At 43.4% G+C, this 16,332-nt stretch overlaps 1 protein-coding gene across 1 annotated transcript in view; it reads right to left on the bottom strand.

Annotated features, from left to right (window-relative positions):
• SLC6A11 (solute carrier family 6 member 11) overlaps window positions 1–16,332 on the bottom strand; it is a 325,430-nt gene that overhangs the window by 165,093 nt on the left and 144,005 nt on the right. The window contains exon 5 of the mRNA XM_073574234.1: window positions 12,361–12,448. Coding sequence (XP_073430335.1) covers window positions 12,361–12,448 — 88 coding nt within the window. The remainder of the gene's footprint in view (window positions 1–12,360; window positions 12,449–16,332) is intronic.

Below are 16,332 nucleotides of genomic sequence, written 5' to 3'. Positions count from 1 at the left end.
ACTTATTTCACAGATTGGCTTGGCCACATTTCTTCATATTAAACAACTGTTCAATCACCATGAAGTTTGGGAAAATATGTAGTGTATTTTTTTCAATAATTCGTAACATCATTAAATGATGGAAAACGATGAACTGTATTTTTCATAACCAAGTAGAACTTATTAAGTTGTCGGATGTTTAAAATCTCTTATTGGGGGAAAATTGTCCGACTCCTCAATTTTCTCTAAGGTGTTAACTTCTTTCTCTTTTTCTTGCATTTTGTAGATTTCCTGAAATCTAAAAGTAAATATTAAATGGAACATTAACAGAAGATAAGTGTCATGACTCTGTTGTCGGTTGTTCCTGGACCAGGGGCTCCTTCCCTGCCTCTAATGCTAGGGGCACTCTAGCTTGCCCTGTTGCCCAAATTACTTCTGATCGTGAAGACACCGGGGAAACGTAACATGCCTTAGCTCCAGAATCTACCTTCAGTCTGTACCCCTCCCTCACCCAGGGAAAAGGGGAGTATTAGTGTACCATAATCACCAACCAGACTAACAGGGTAATAAAAACAGTGATAATAATAATAATAATCATTTTTATTTATATAGCGCCAACATATTCCGCAGCACTTTACAATTAAGCGGGGACATGTACAGACAATAAATTCAATACAAGTTAAGACAATTCAAACAGTGACATTAGGAGTGAGGTCCCTGCTCGCAAGCTTACAATCTACAAGGAAATGGGGGGACACAGTAGGTGAAAAATGCTTGTTAATTCAGGTCTGGCAATTATAATAGGGATTTTCATATAAAGCTGCATGATCCGGTCATCAGCCCGTGTGTTTAAGTGCAATAGACAAGTATCAAGTGCAGTTATCCTGTGCATGAAGGGTGTGGAGACAGATGAATAGTAGGGTGCAGATTCAGAATAATATTTGGAAGGAGGGAACAGGGCAAAGTTAGCTTGCTGGGTAGTTGATGTGGTAGGCTTGTTTGAAGAGATGGGTTTTCAAAGTGCGCTTGAATAGGTCAGGGCTAGGTATCAGTCTGATCGCCTGGGGAAGTGCATTCCAGAGAGCTGGAGCAGCACAAGAGAAGTCTTGGAGGCGGAGGTGCGAGGTTCGGATTACGGGGGATGTTAGTCTTAGGTCATTTGTAGAACGGAGGGCACGTGTAGGGCGATAGACAGAGATGAGAGAGGAGATATAAGGCGGTGCAGAACAGTGGAGAGCTTTGTGGGTGAGAGAGATGAGTTTATACTGGACCCTGTAGCGAATAGGTAGCCAGTGTAATGACTGGCACAAGATGGAGGCATCGGTGAAGCGGCTGGACAGAAATATGACCCTGGCTGCCGCATTCAAGATGGATTGGAGAGGAGAAAGTTTGGTAAGAGGGAGACTGATCAGAAGAGAGTTGCAGTAGTCCAGGCGAGAATGAATAAGAGCGACAGTAAGAGTCTCAGCAGTTTCAAAGGTGAGAAAAGGTCGGATTCTGGAGATGTTTTTAAGATGCAGGTGACAAGAGCGACTGAGTGATCGGATGTACGGAGTAAAGGAAAGTTCAGTGTCGAATATGACCCCAAGACTGCGTGCATGCTGCTTGGGAGTTATGGTTGAACCCTCCAGGGTTATTTCGATGTTAGGTAGAGTGAGGTTAGTAGAGGGGAGAAACACAAGAAGTTCAGTTTTAGAGAGATTTAGTTTCAGATAGAGGGAGGACATGATGCTAGAGACAGCAGACAGACAATCCTTGGTATTTTGAATTAGGGTAGGGGTGATGTCAGGGGAAGAAGTGTATAATTGGGTGTCATCAGCATAGAGATGATACTGGAACCCAAATCTGCTGATTGTTTGTCCAATAGGGGCAGTGTATAAAGAGAAGAGGAGGGGGCCTAGGACTGAGCCCTGTGGGACCCCGATAGTAAGGGGACGAGAAGAGGAAGAGGAGCCTCTTATCCAGTGATAAAGGAAAATATAAATTGTCATGATCCAGACCAGGGTTGGAGTCCTGTTTTCCCTTTTTCCTGGTCTGGTCATGTTATGATCACCGCTGCTTCCTGCAGGCAATGTCGGTTATAGTTCCTGTCTTGGGCTGCTGTAGCTGACTCTGATTGCTCTGATTGGTCCTGCTACGTTTGCTATCTGATCCTGTGTTTCTATTTGCCCCTACTCCCATCCTGACTCAGTGTTTCCTGTTATTGTGCTGATTCCCTGGTTTTGAATTGGCTTGCATCCTGACCTGTTTCTGTCTTTTTTCTTTGTCTTATCCTCTTGCTGATTCTCTGGCTTGTTTCTGATCACGTGTGTTGCTGTGACCTCTGGTACTTCGTTCCCTCTCTGTTGCTGACCCAGCTTTTCTGACTATTCTTCAACCTCCTAGTGGCTCCTGCCTGCTGCTCTGTGGTTTCACTGAGAGTGTTCCTGTTTTTCCTTCACCCTCACCCCTGGTGGAGGTTTTGTGCTACTGCGCTGCAGCAGGCATTACACCAATCATACAAATATACTCACACAAACAACAGAGATATACTCCAGGAAGTGGAGGATGAGGAAAAGCAAAGTAAGAGAAGAAGGAGATTAACGTACACAATTAACAATGCAAAATGGGTTAAATACAACTGACTTACTGAAAAAAAAAAACCCTATTTAAAATGTAACTTTTCTTAAGTGTATTCTAAAAATATGATACAGATATCCCCTATATAGTAAGCCTAACCAAATTAGGCTTCTGAAATTGCTGGGAAAACACGATTCCTTAAAGGTAAGACACTATCAGCCAATTTAATCTGCCAGTAAGGTTCTCTGGCCAGAAAGCTCTGCCTAAACAAAATCAATAAATACTGCATAGAGAAGCCCCCAAAAAAGCAAAAAACCTCGCTAAAAAGAAAAAAGACCAAAAAGAGGGAACGAGAAAAAAATATATATAAAAAGTGATAAATAGTGCTACACACTAGTATTGTAGGGAAGTGGACTGACCTATGGACCTGTCTGCAGCAGGAAGGTAAATGTACTATGTGCCATAAAAGTGCTTGACGTGGACTGCTGTATATGTATGTGGGGAGACAGCTAGAGACAGTAGAGGATATTAAGATACTGGGTTTGGTCATTAGGGGGAACCAAGAACAGCAGGAAAAGAAGACGGTGTAGTACTGTAGTTTGGCCACAAGATAGAAGCAGGGAGCAGTGAGGAAAGGGCTTACCGACAGCTTGAGGCTACGAAACCGCAGAGTCATGGGGGGCGGAGTTACAGGAGCTCTAGAGGGGAATTCCCGGGGAGGGGAATAAATAGTGGTAGAGAGTTCCAGAAGCAGGTCAGTCCAGGAGGAGGAGCTCAGGAGAAGAAGAGACGGAAGGGAGAGACGGACAGAAGAGGAAGCTCCGGAAGGGACTGAGGAGAAAGACGGTCAGGGGGGTGTCCCTGACAGGACAGCCCGGGGGTACCAGACGGATGGACTCAGGCAGGACAAGCGCTGTGGCTGTGGGCCTAATGGCAGCCACAGTGAAAGAACTGCGAGTGACGTCACTGTAAGAGGAAAGTGAAGAAAAGTGAAAGGTACCCGGGACTGTGCATGGAAGGTGTCGTGCAGCTGCTGTGTGGTGCTGCATGCAGCTGTTGTGTGGTGCTGCGGTCATCGAGAGGACGGTCAATAAAGAGGACCTGTTGAGCACACATCAGTCCTTGTCTCAAGTCTGTTTGCGGCGGCGAAAAAGGGACCACCCCCCAGTCGGCACACGTACCTACAGTATCAGTTATACTCAGCCGATGTGTGGAAAATAGTGAACTGAACCTTCATGTATTTCTGTCTAGACACCTACCTAGGTGCGGAGGTTGGCACCCTAAAAAATGAGAATGGCGCCCCCGCTCGTGCGACGGCTATCCCTGTTCTCCTATATCACCCTATAAGACGTAAAGTCAGAAACAGAGAGCCACATGACCTGTATCCACTTGTAAATTAGATTTTTGAGTCTTCATGAATGCAAGAAGATGTATTTATACAATCAATTATAAATTTAAGAAAAGGTAGAGAGTCCAAACACCCTAGGTTACTTCACAACACTCTCATTCAAGGTAGATGTAAAACAAGAGTGCTCAGTTCTCAGTGTAGCACCATAATCACAATAATCTCATTGTTCCCGTACAGAAATTTCCACTTGAAACATTTGTCATGCTAATATATTATATGATTTGTCACAGACAGTATTGAAACTAATTCACCATGCTACTGCATCAAATATTTTATACATAGCAATTAAGTCCAAAAGTATTAGCCACCTTACTTCAATACATATATTACAACTTCTGCCACTAGGCAATAGGCAAATAGATAAATCAATAAAATCAATTATTTAGTCATATAATTTCATAAAATAGTAACAAGGAAATTTCTCAGAAAAAAAAAACAGGTATGAACATAGTTAAGGTGCACACAGAAATAAATATAATGTCATATGATCATGAGTTATATCAAATTCCAAACATACTTATACCAGTGTACCATGTTACAAAAACTGTTATAACAAAAGAGAGCTCCTCACACATAAACTCACTTAGCTGTATATACCATCAGTGTCCTAAATAGCTTTAGTAGCAAAGGGAACTAGTCTTTAAATAAACATTATGAAGTGCATAATGCTAAAGATTAATTGCTTCGCTATATTCCCTGCATAATATGCCTGCCGTAATGGCTAAGAACACTCCTCAATTCAACAGCATAAAGTGCATAGTGCTAGAGATTAGTTATAACTTCGCTATGTTCCCTGCAAAAAATGCCTGCCAGAATGGCTAGGAGCAGGGAAAACTGTTGCTGGATGGAGCAGTGTATAATGCACAGCGCTCAAGATTGAATGCGACTTACATGAATGCAGCTTACGTGGCCCTTTCACTCGTGTACCCGGCTACCCCGACAGCGCCGTTTCGCCGTACTGGCTTCCTCAATAGGGGGCGTGAGAGGTTGCAAAAAACCTTGAAACGCGTAGAATAAAGAATACCCTGAAGAAGAGGTTGCAAAAAACCTTGAAACGCGTAGAATAAACCACTGTCAATCTTTATTAACCTTCTGGAATTTCATCATTTGGGCAGCGCGGACGAAATCCACGTATTCCTTTGCAGAGCTCTGTTTTAGTTGCAGTGTGAAATAATTAGTGCTCACCCTGTCCTCTCCCTAAACAGGGCTTATCATTAGGGTCAGGCAGGGATTAGGTTCCTGCTCAGTGATAGGTGAAGAACCAATATAGGGACATTTAGGGCAGACAAGGTGATTTTAGATCTGCCTAGGGGTGTCCACTCTTGCATCTCTTGCTGGTGCCTTAACAAGACATTGTAAAGGAATGGAAGTAATTGTTATTGCAGGTACTTAACTGTGATGACATTACATGACATACCAAAATCAGACAAAAATTGGGGTGTCAAAAATATGATAAAAACAGGTAAAATACGCATTAAAAACTCAATGAAAAAACCTCAAGTAACTTAATTTACCTAAAAAAATGTTTTGATAGTGTGGTTGATCAATGAGTGGAACTGGCTGCCATGAGAGGTGGTGAGTTCTCCTTCAATTGAAGTCTACAAACAGAGGCTCGGCAGATATCTGTCTGAGATGGTTTAGTGAATCCTACATTGAGCTGGGGGTTGGACACGATGACCCTTGATGTCCCTTCCATCTCTACCTTTTTATGGTTCTATGGATGATAATCCAAAAGAAGTCATAGTTGCAGGGCATTATGGGAGGCATGCCTGCATTCGGATGCTTCAGGAGTGTGAGAAATTGTGTCGGGCAAGGTTATTTTTGGGGGGGAGGGAGGGCCACAAATCAAATCTGAAAATGTTCATATTTGCATGAAACCATGAATTTCAAGAAATTTGACTCAAATTCAATCCTCCATGGAGCGACCCACTCATCTCTCGTCTTGATTGATCAGGGCTGGTGTTTTGTGCACCAGGCTTGATTAGGTTTGTGCTGGATGAAGATGTGCCAAATGCATTAAGATTCATTTTACAACTGCCATTTACTACCACTAGCAATGAAGACTCAGTCGTTAGCATCGTTGCTTTGCAGTGCTGGGGTCCTGAGTTCAAATCTCACCAAGGAAAACATCTACAAGGAGGCTGTATGTTTGCATGGATTTTCTCCACACTCCAAGGACATACTGATAGAGAACTAAGATTGTGAGCCCCAATGGGGACAGTAATGATAATGTCTGTAGAGTGCTGCGGAATATAACCAACTTAATAATAATAATAATAATAATAATAATAATAATAATAATAACCAACTTCTCCACCATTACAGAAGATCGACTCTCCACTCTACTCTCAAGATCACATCTCACCACCTGTGCACTCGACCCGATCCCATCCCACTTCATCCCAAACCTCACCACAGTCTTCATCCCAACCCTAACCCATCTCTTCAACCTATCACTAACAACTGGTGTTTTCCCCTCAAGCTTTAAACATGCCTCCATCACACCTATCCTCAAAAAGCCCTCTCTTGACCCATCCTCTGCATCTAGCTATCGCCCTATATCACTTCTCCCATACGCCTCCAAGCTACTGGAACAACACGTCTACCTTGAACTGTCCTCCCATCTCTCTTCTTGCTCCCTCTTCGACCGCTTACAATCTGGCTTCCGGTCACACCACTCCACTGAAACTGCCCTTACTAAGGTCACCAATGACCTCTTAACTGCCAAGAGCAAGCGACACTACTCTGTCCTCCTCCTCCTGGACCTGTCGGCTGCCTTTGACACAGTGGACCATTCCCTATTATTACAGACCCTCTCATCCCTCGGCATCACAGACTTGGCCCTCTCCTGGATCTCATCATACCTAACAGACCGGACATTCAGCGTCTCCCACTCACACACCACCTCCTCACCTCACCCCCTATCTGTCGGAGTCCCACAAGGTTCAGTCCTAGGGCCCCTGCTGTTCTCTATTTACACCTTTGGCCTGGGACAGCTCATAGAATCTCATGGCTTTCAGTATCATCTTTATGCTGATGACACACAGATCTACATCTCTGGACCAGATATCACCTCCCTACTAACCAGAATCCCTCAATGTCTGTCCACTATTTCATCCTTCTTCTCCACTAGATATCTGAAACTCAACATGGACAAAACAGAATTCATCATCTTTCCCCCATCTCACGTGACCCCCCTTACGAACCTATCAATTACAGTAAATGACTGCCCACTCTCCCCAGTCCCACAAGCTCGCTGCCTCGGAGTAATCCTTGATGCTGATCTCTCCTTCAAACCACATATCCAAACCCTTTCCACTTCCTGCCGACTTCAACTCAAAAATATTTCACGTATCCGTTCATTCCTCACCCAAGAATCTGCAAAAACCCTAGTCCATGCCCTCATCATCTCTCGCCTTGACTACTGCAACCTCATGCTCTGCGGCCTCCCCTCAAACACTCTCGCACCCCTCCAATCTATTCTAAACTCTGCTGCCCGACTAATCCACCTGTCCCCCCGCTATTCCCCAGCTTCTCCCCTCTGTCAATCCCTTCACTGGCTCCCAATTGCCCAGAGACTCCATTACAAAACCCTAACCATGACATACAAAGCCATCCACAACTTGTCTCCTCCATACATCTGTGACCTCGTCTCCCGGTACTTTCCTGCACGCAACCTCCGATCCTCACAAGATCTCCTTCTCTACTCCCCTCTTATCTCCTCTTCCCACAATCGCATACAAGATTTCTCTCGCGCATCACCCCTACTCTGGAACTCTCTACCACAACATATCAGACTCTCACCTACCATCGAAACCTTCAAAAAGAGCCTGAAGACCCACCTCTTCCGACAAGCCTATAACCTGCAGTAACCACCGATCGACCAAACCGCTGCACGACCAGCTCTACCCTCGCCTACTGTATTATCACCCATCCCTTGAAGATTGTGAGCCCTCGCGGGCAGGGTCCTCTCTCCTCCTGTACCAGTTATGACTTGTATTGTTTAAGATAATTGTACTTGTTTTTATGTATACCCCCCTCACATGTAAAGCGCCATGGAATAAATGGCGCTATAACAATAAATAATAATAATAATAATAATAATATGATGCTATAAAAGTAACACATAATAAACAATAAATAATATACTCTGATCATGTACTGGAGAAGATTTATGTCATAATTTAAGGCTTAAATCTTATTACTTAAATTACCCTATATACTCGAGTATATTATCCGCCCCAAGTAAAAGCCGACTCCCCCCTAATTTTGACACAAAAAACTGGGAAAACTTATTCACTCAAGTATAAGACTAGGGTGGAAAATGCAGCAGCTACTGGTAAATTTCAAAAATAAAAATGGATACCAATAAAAGTAAAATTAATTGAGACATCAGTAGGATAAATGTTTTATTGAATCAGGAGCCCTATATAATGCTCCATACAGTTCAAGATGGGCCCCATAAGATGCTCCATACCAAATACACCCCATATAATGCTGCACAAAGGTTAATAATAGCCCCATAAGATGCTCCCTAGAATAATATGCCTCATATGCTGCTCCATAAAGGTTATGCCCCCATAAGATGCTCCATACATTATGCCCCCATATGCTGCTCCATGGATTATGCCCCCATATGCTGCTCCATTTATAATGCCCCCATATGTTTTCCCCATATGCTGCTCCACATATCATGCCCCCATATGCTGCTCCATATATCATGCTCCCATATGCTGCCCCCATAAGATACTCCATACATTATGCCCCCATATGCTGCTCCATATATTATGCCCCCATATGTTGTCCCCATATGCTGCTCCGCATATCATGACCCCATATGCTGCTCCATATATCATGCCCCCATATGCTGCCCCCATAAGATGCTCCATACATTATGCCCCCATATGCTGCAGCTGCTGCTGCAAATAAAAATAAAAAAATGACATACTCACCTCTCCATCGCTGGGTGCCAGGTGCCAGTGTCGCTGCTGCCTCAGGACCCGGCACCTGAGACATTCACCTGTCCTGCATCCATCACTGCTCGCCAGCCGCCGCTGTCTGCCGCTTCATCTGTCAGTGACGTTCAGGCAGCAGAGGGGACGGCGCACACTAACCACATCACCGCACCCTCTGCTGTCTGAATGTCACTGACAACTGACAAGAGGACACATTAGACAGCAGCAAGCACCGATGGACCGGGGACAGGTGAATATAGCCTATACTTACCCCATCCTGGTTTGGTCTCTGCAGTCCCGTTCTCCCACGGTCTCCCTTCCTGCCTTCAGCGGTCACGAGGTAACACTCATTAAACTCATAAATATGCACATATTCAAGAGTTTAATGAGCTGTACCATGTGACCGCTGAAGGAAGGAAGGGAGACCGTGGAGAAGCAGGGGGCTGCAGAGACCGAGCCAGAACGGGGTAAGTATGATCTGTGACACCCCCGCTCCCCATCCCCCACCGACCCCCAGGTATATGACTCAAATATAAGCCGAGAGGGGGACCGATTTTGTGACATTATAGCGATATCGCTAGCAATATCGCTATGTGTGATACTTACCTCTGACCGGCTCCCCCGCTGGTTATCGCTGATCGCGTGAGAATGTCCGGCTCCATTTCTGGAGGCGGGCGGGAGGACGCCAGGATCGCTGTGTGTGAAAGGTGAGTATCGTGCGCTGAGTCGCTGCTGCATCGCTGTGAGATCTTTCTGTGTGAAAGCTCACTAGCGATCATTTAGCGATGCACCGGGTCGGATCGCTGGTCGGATCGCTGGTGCATCGCTAAATGTAAAAGGGCCTTTAGAATGGCTATTGGAACATAAATAATAATAATAAATAAATAATCTTTATTTTTATATAGCGCTAACATATTCCGCAGCGCTTTACAGTTTGCACACATTTTCATCACTGTCCCCGATGGGGCTCACAATCTAAATTCCCTATCAGCATGTCTTTGGAGTGTGGGAGGAAACCGGAGAACCCGGAGGAAACCCACGCAAACACGGGGAGAACATACAAACTCCTTGCATATGCATATGGAACATATGCAAAAGAAAAAAAAGAACTTAGTCGAAAAAAAGCAGAAGAAGATCTATTCCAAAAACATAAAAAATAAATATGGTAAGACCATAGTGGCAAGGCGCTTGTATGCTAAAGGAGGTTTAGTCCCTGTATGCCTTGAGAAAGTGTTTCATGCAAGAAAAGGAAGTAGACCGCCTGCTGTAATTTTGTCTCTTGAATGCTAAATTTATGAATTACATAAATGAACTTGTGGACTTTCATGTGCCAGCTAATATATATTTTCTGTGACGCTAGTCACTTCTCACGGCCAAGCCATGAGTCGGAGTGGTTAAAGGGAATCTGTCACCCTATTTTTCGCCTATCAGCTGCGGCCACCGCCATTAGGTGCTTATCTTCAGCATTCTGTAATGCTGTAGATAAGCCCCCCATGTAACCTGAAAGATAAGAAAAAAGAGTTATATTATACTCGCCCAGGGGCGGTCAGGGTCTGGAGGGAGTTGCGGTCCGGTCCGACGCCTCCCATCTTGCAGCTATGACAACCTCTTCATTCCTTCCCATCGTGGCTCCGGCACAGATGCACTGCTCTGCCCTGTTGAGAGCAGAGCCGAGTACTGCAGTGCGCAGGCGCTGGACCTCTTCCTGCGCAGGTGCTGGACCTCTTCCGGCGCTTGCGTACTGCAGTAATCTGCTCTGCCCTCAACAGGCCAGAGCAGTATGCCTGCGCCAAGAGCCACGATGGGCAGGAATGAAGAGGACGTCATCGCTGCAAGATGGGAGGCGCCGGTCCGGACCACGACTCCCTCCGGACCCGAACCGGACCTGGACCGCCTGTGGGTGAGTATAATCTAAATCATTTTTCTTCTATTTTAGGTACATTGGGGGTTTATCTACAGCATTACAGAATGCTGTAGATAAGCACCTGATGGCGGTGGCCGCAGCTGATAGGCAAAAAATAGGGTGACAGATTCCCTTAAAGGAGTCCAAGGTCAGAAGTCAGAGTACTGTGAGGTTAATGGATCAGAGCTGAAGGGGTAAAACAAGCGGATGGTCAGAACGAAGTCCAAAGTCAGACAACAGATGAAGCAAACAACACAAGGCACAGGAGAGCACAGAGCACAAACCTCATGCTGAATATACAGCTGGCAGTGGTCTGGGAGAAGCTGCTCAGTTAAGTAGGCATTGCAATTACCCAGGACAGTGATCACCTGAGACAGCGGACGCCTCCCAGCCACAGACTGGATAGTCGAGCTGACAATCAACACACTGACAGCTCAGCACGCCCCTGTACCAGATTAGATGTCCACGCTGTCCATCAAAGTACCAACAGCTTCAGCACACTCCTGTACCGGATTGGACGACCGAGCTGTCAGTAACTGCATCCCAAACACCCTGAGAGGTAGAATCGTGAAATTTTCTGATTGGAAATTATTCCAATTCTGATTGGAAATTATTCCAATTATTCATTAAACTGACTTTCAATGATTAACACTGTAAATAAGCAAATATGCAAAGCCACCAATTCCCAAAATGAATGCTCCACTCATTGAATCTGGGAGGTAGTGACAAATGCATGTTTCTTTTAATGTGCTGAAAATTTAAAGGACACATATCAGCAAGAATGTACTTAGGAAACCTGAGGTACTGCGGGATAGGGTAGGATAGACACATACGACATACCCTAAACCTCTCCTGACTGATTATCACAAAATCATGGGGTTTTTTTTCGTCAAAGTTGGTCATTTTGCACAACACATCTTGGAATTTCAAGGTAAAAAAGAAATGTGTATATAGACACATATGTATTAACTAGAGAAACTTTCTGGGTAATACTGATGCATTGTGTTATGCCCAGGGAAGGGTCTGAAAGGCTAAAGCATGAGAAAACTAAAATATTTTAAAAGTAAATTCAAAGGGAATTTGTCACCAAGTTTTTTCTACCTAATTTGAGAGCAGTATAATGGAGAGAGCCTGATTCCATTGATGTATAACTTACCGGGCTTTGCTTTATCCGCAGATTATCTTTAAAGGATGAGTAAACCTGCTGCCAGATAGTCCTCCATATTTATGAGCTCTGCGTAACCCCACCCCCACCACTGATTGCCAGCTTTTTGCCTATATACAGTGTACACAGAAAGCTTCCAATCAGTGGTGTGGGCGGGGCAATACAGAGTTCAGCACTCAGAGAACTGATGGATCTACAGCTGGAAAAAAAAATAGAGATTTTATCAAAACTGCCACAAGGAACCTAGTAAGTGATACATCACTGGAATCACAGACACTGCCCCTACAACATTCTGCTCTCAGGTGGGGTATCAAAAACTTGGCAACAGACTCCCTTTAAGAGACATTTGAAACAGCTGAGGTTTAGTAAGTGATGCAGAATTTGTACTTACTCCCAAAATTCCATGACTGGAGATGTGGCATTGGCAAGCAACTGACTTCCATTAGTCATATTAAGTTTTTGGAATTCCACACATTTCTCTGAAAATATAGAAATAAGTGTTGATATTACATACAATTCAGTCACCAAAAGATGAATAATTTATGTTTAGAACTCCTATAAATTTTTTTCATGATTTTACATATTATCCTGCTAACTATTAGCAAAATTACTTTCATACTATATAAAAGATTAATCTACTCCTGTACAGTCTATATACTTAATCAGAACAAGGCTCAACTGCAATGCTAGATACATCAAATGGGCAACATACGCCGACACCCAATGTGTGATGTACTGTTATGTCACAAGTCGGGAAAAAGCTTAAAGGGAATCTGTCACCCATTTTTCGAGTATCAGCTGCTGGCACCGCCATCAGGGGCTTATCTATAGCATTCTGTAATGCTGTAAATAAGCCCCTGATGTAACCTGAAAGGTAAGAAAAATTAGTTAGATTATACTCACTGGGGGGCAGTCCAGTCTTGGTCCAATGGGTGTTGAGGTCCGGCGCCTCCCATCTTCTAACAGTGACATCCTCTTCTTTGCTGCCTGTCATCGCTCCTGCGCAGGCGCACTGCTCTGCCCTGTTGAGGGGAGAGCAGAATACTGCAGTGGCTGCGCACTTCTAGCGCTGGACCTCTCCCAGCACCTGCGCATTACAGAACTCTGCTCTGCCCTCAACAGGACAGAGAAATGCGCCTGCGCAGGAGCGACAACAGGCAGCAAAGAAGAGGATATCACTGTTAGAAGATGGGAGCGCCGGACCCGACCGCGACACCCATCGGACCAAAACTGGACCCGGACCGCCCCAGGGTGAGTATAGTATAACTCATTTTTCTTATCTTTCAGGTTACATTGGGGGCTTATCTACAGCATTACAGAATGCTGTAGATAAGCCCATGATGGCGGTGACGGCAGCTGATACTTGAAAAATGGGTGACAGATTCCCTTTAAAAGAGTTGTCCAGGTTAATGAAGAAGAAGAGTTCCTTTTTTTTTTTACAAAATTTTTGTTTGTGGACCTTGGCTAATGTTGCAGCTTCACTCAGTTGAAATGAATAGGACAGTATATAGAAATTCAAATCACCTCATCATTTAATATCAAAATTTTTAAAAAAATGGTTATGGCATTGTAATGTCTATAAAAGACCGATCTATCAAAATATAACATTAATTGACCCGAATGGTAAATGTCGTAAAGAGGAGAAATTTAAAATGCTTCCTACTTTCTACTACTGTTGCGGTCCAGTCCGGCGCCTCCCATCTTCTAGCGATGACGTCCTCTTCTTTGCTTCCCGTTGTGGCTCCGACGCAGGCGCACTGCTCTGCCCTGTTGAGGGCAGAGCAGAGCACTGCAGTGCGTAGGCGCCAGGTAAGGTCAGAGAGGTCCGGCGCCTGCACACTGCAGTACTCTGCTCTGCCATCAACAGGGCAGAGCAGTGCGCCTGCGCCAGAGCTGTGACGGGAAGCAAAGAAGAAGAGAACGTCATCGCTAGAAGATGGGAGGCCCCAGCCCTGGACCCGTACCGCGACACCCATCGGACCCAGACCGGACCGGACCGCCCCTGGGTGAGTATAATATAACTCATATTTTTATATTTCAGGGTACATCAGAGGCTTATCTACAGCATTGCAGAATGCTGTAGATAAGCCCCTGATGGCGGTGGCTGCATCTTATATGAGAAAAAATAGGTGACAGATTCCCTTTTAAGAAATGCAATAAAAAAGTGATCAAAGCATCAAATATACTCCAAAATGGTATTAATTAAAACATCAGCTGACCTTGCACAACCATACCATAAGGCTAGGGTCACACAAGCGTGTATTTTCTCATTCTAGAAAATTGGGTAGATTATGCAAATCACATTCTGATCATAGTGTGATCCGTTTATCTCCGATGTGGAGATGATGGAGAAAAAAAATTCTCCATCTTCTCCATTGTGTCAGCCAGACAATACACAGATCTTATCCGAGTGCAGTCTGATGCTTTCCACAGACTCATTGACTTGCATGGTGGAATGCGATCTGAATATCGGATCAAACTCGGGAATGCTTAGGGGTTTTTTCCCAGAAGGTTATGTCAGAGGAAAAAATCTAACATATGCATGGCCGCACATAGTAACATTGTTCTGGCTGCGATCCAATGTTTTGTCAGATCACACTCTGACTCATAACACAGTCATGTGCACAAGGCCTAACACAAGTCCATCAACTGAAAAATTTCAAAAAGTTACCGGTCTCAAAATCAAACTTTTTTCCTATTTTTTAAAAGAACCGTTTAATCTTTTTCCACCACTTAAATAAAAAGAAACATTATATGTTTAGTATCATTGTAGTTGTATGACCTGGGAAATCATGTTGTCATCTTATGTTTACTACATAGTGAACATTGTAAAAAGAAATTAAAAAAAATGACAGAATTACAAGGGTTTTTCACCATTACACAACTTTTTTCTTTCCATTATTCGGTACATTTTTTGGTAAAATGAATGGTGTCATTTAAAACTACAAACTCATCCCGCAAAAAAAATAAATAAAAAAATCCTTAAATAGTAAGGGGGGAGATAAGTGTCCAAAAAATTAAAAATAGCCTTGTAATGAGGGAATTAAAAAAGAAAAATGCAATTCATTACAAAAATACTTAAAATTTAGTAGAAGGAAGTTAAATATTTAAACCAAAAAAATTGCAAAATTTTGGTAAAAAAACGAAAAATGTGAATGAGAGGTTTTCGAAATTTGCGTTATCATTTGAAAAGAAGGCAGACAAGCATTGGTCCATAAGCACAATGATCGCTGCCATGGAAAAAGAGCTCAAAAGTGTTCATTTTTAATGATGTTAAAATAAATTTATGTTCAAAGGATGGATACTACTCGAAAATTTCTACAAGTAGTAAGTAGGTCATTTTTATCTTTTCTGTGCGGCGAATGTGACATTTTCCACTCCTTGAACTCTGGCAAATATAAATAGTTCTGAAGGTTATTCTGACTTTCTTTCAATGGCTGTTATTAAACTGGAAAGCCACAAGGCAGAGAAATCAAACCGAAAAGTGACGACATCTTCATTCTGCAAAATGGAAATATTAATGATACGAGGGATTTGCCTCTCACAGGCTTTGGTTTTCTCATAAAATGTTAAAAAATACAATAAAACATTTATTTCTTATTAATTATTTTTTAACAATATTATTGTAAAATGATCATTATTAGTAAATATTTAGGATACTGGATGTTATTTTTATCATTCTCTTTAACAGGCTTGGACTGAGGCACCGGTATACCGGAGATTCCTCCGGTAGGCCCCACCCCCAGCCCTCAGCTCCAGCTCCTGCCTCCTTCATAAGTCCCTGCCAGGGTCTGTCTGGCCTGACCCTGGCGTGATACCGGGAAAATGCCCGTGGTGGTGGTGGGTGGGCCCTGATGATGAGAGGGAATAGGTCACGCCGTCGCGGGGTCCCTTAAAAGTGTGGCTCTTTTAAAACGCGAACCCATTAAAAGTGTGAACGAAGAGTTAATGCAGGCGCGCGTGCACATACCTTCAGTTAAGACAGAAATCAAACAATTAGGATGTGTTTCATCACGTAATGTCCAGATTTTTTTTTTACAATTTTGGTAATGGTCCAGAAGCATTTCTTTCAAAAGGAAAAATTTATTTAACCCCTTTACGACACAGCCAATTTCCATCTTTGCATTATGTTTTTTTATTTATTTTTTTATTTTTCTGTCCACATGGATATACGATGGCTTGTTATATTGCGGGACAGGTTGTAATTTTGAATGACGCCATTTAGTTTACCACATAGTGTACTGGAAAATGTGAAAAAAAAAGCAAGTAGGGAGAAAATGTGAAAAAACCCACAATTCTGACATTGTTTTTTGGGAATTCTTTTCACGGCGTACGTTGTGATGTAAAAATGATTCTCCTTATC

The sequence above is a fragment of the Dendrobates tinctorius genome, unplaced genomic scaffold (genome assembly GCF_039654945.1).
Source record: "Dendrobates tinctorius isolate UK_male_01 unplaced genomic scaffold, ASM3965494v1 ptg000038l, whole genome shotgun sequence".
Taxonomy (NCBI): Eukaryota; Metazoa; Chordata; class Amphibia; order Anura; family Dendrobatidae; genus Dendrobates; species Dendrobates tinctorius.
The sequence above is the reverse complement of the archived record's forward strand: the minus strand, read 5'-3'. Positions and strand labels throughout refer to the sequence as shown.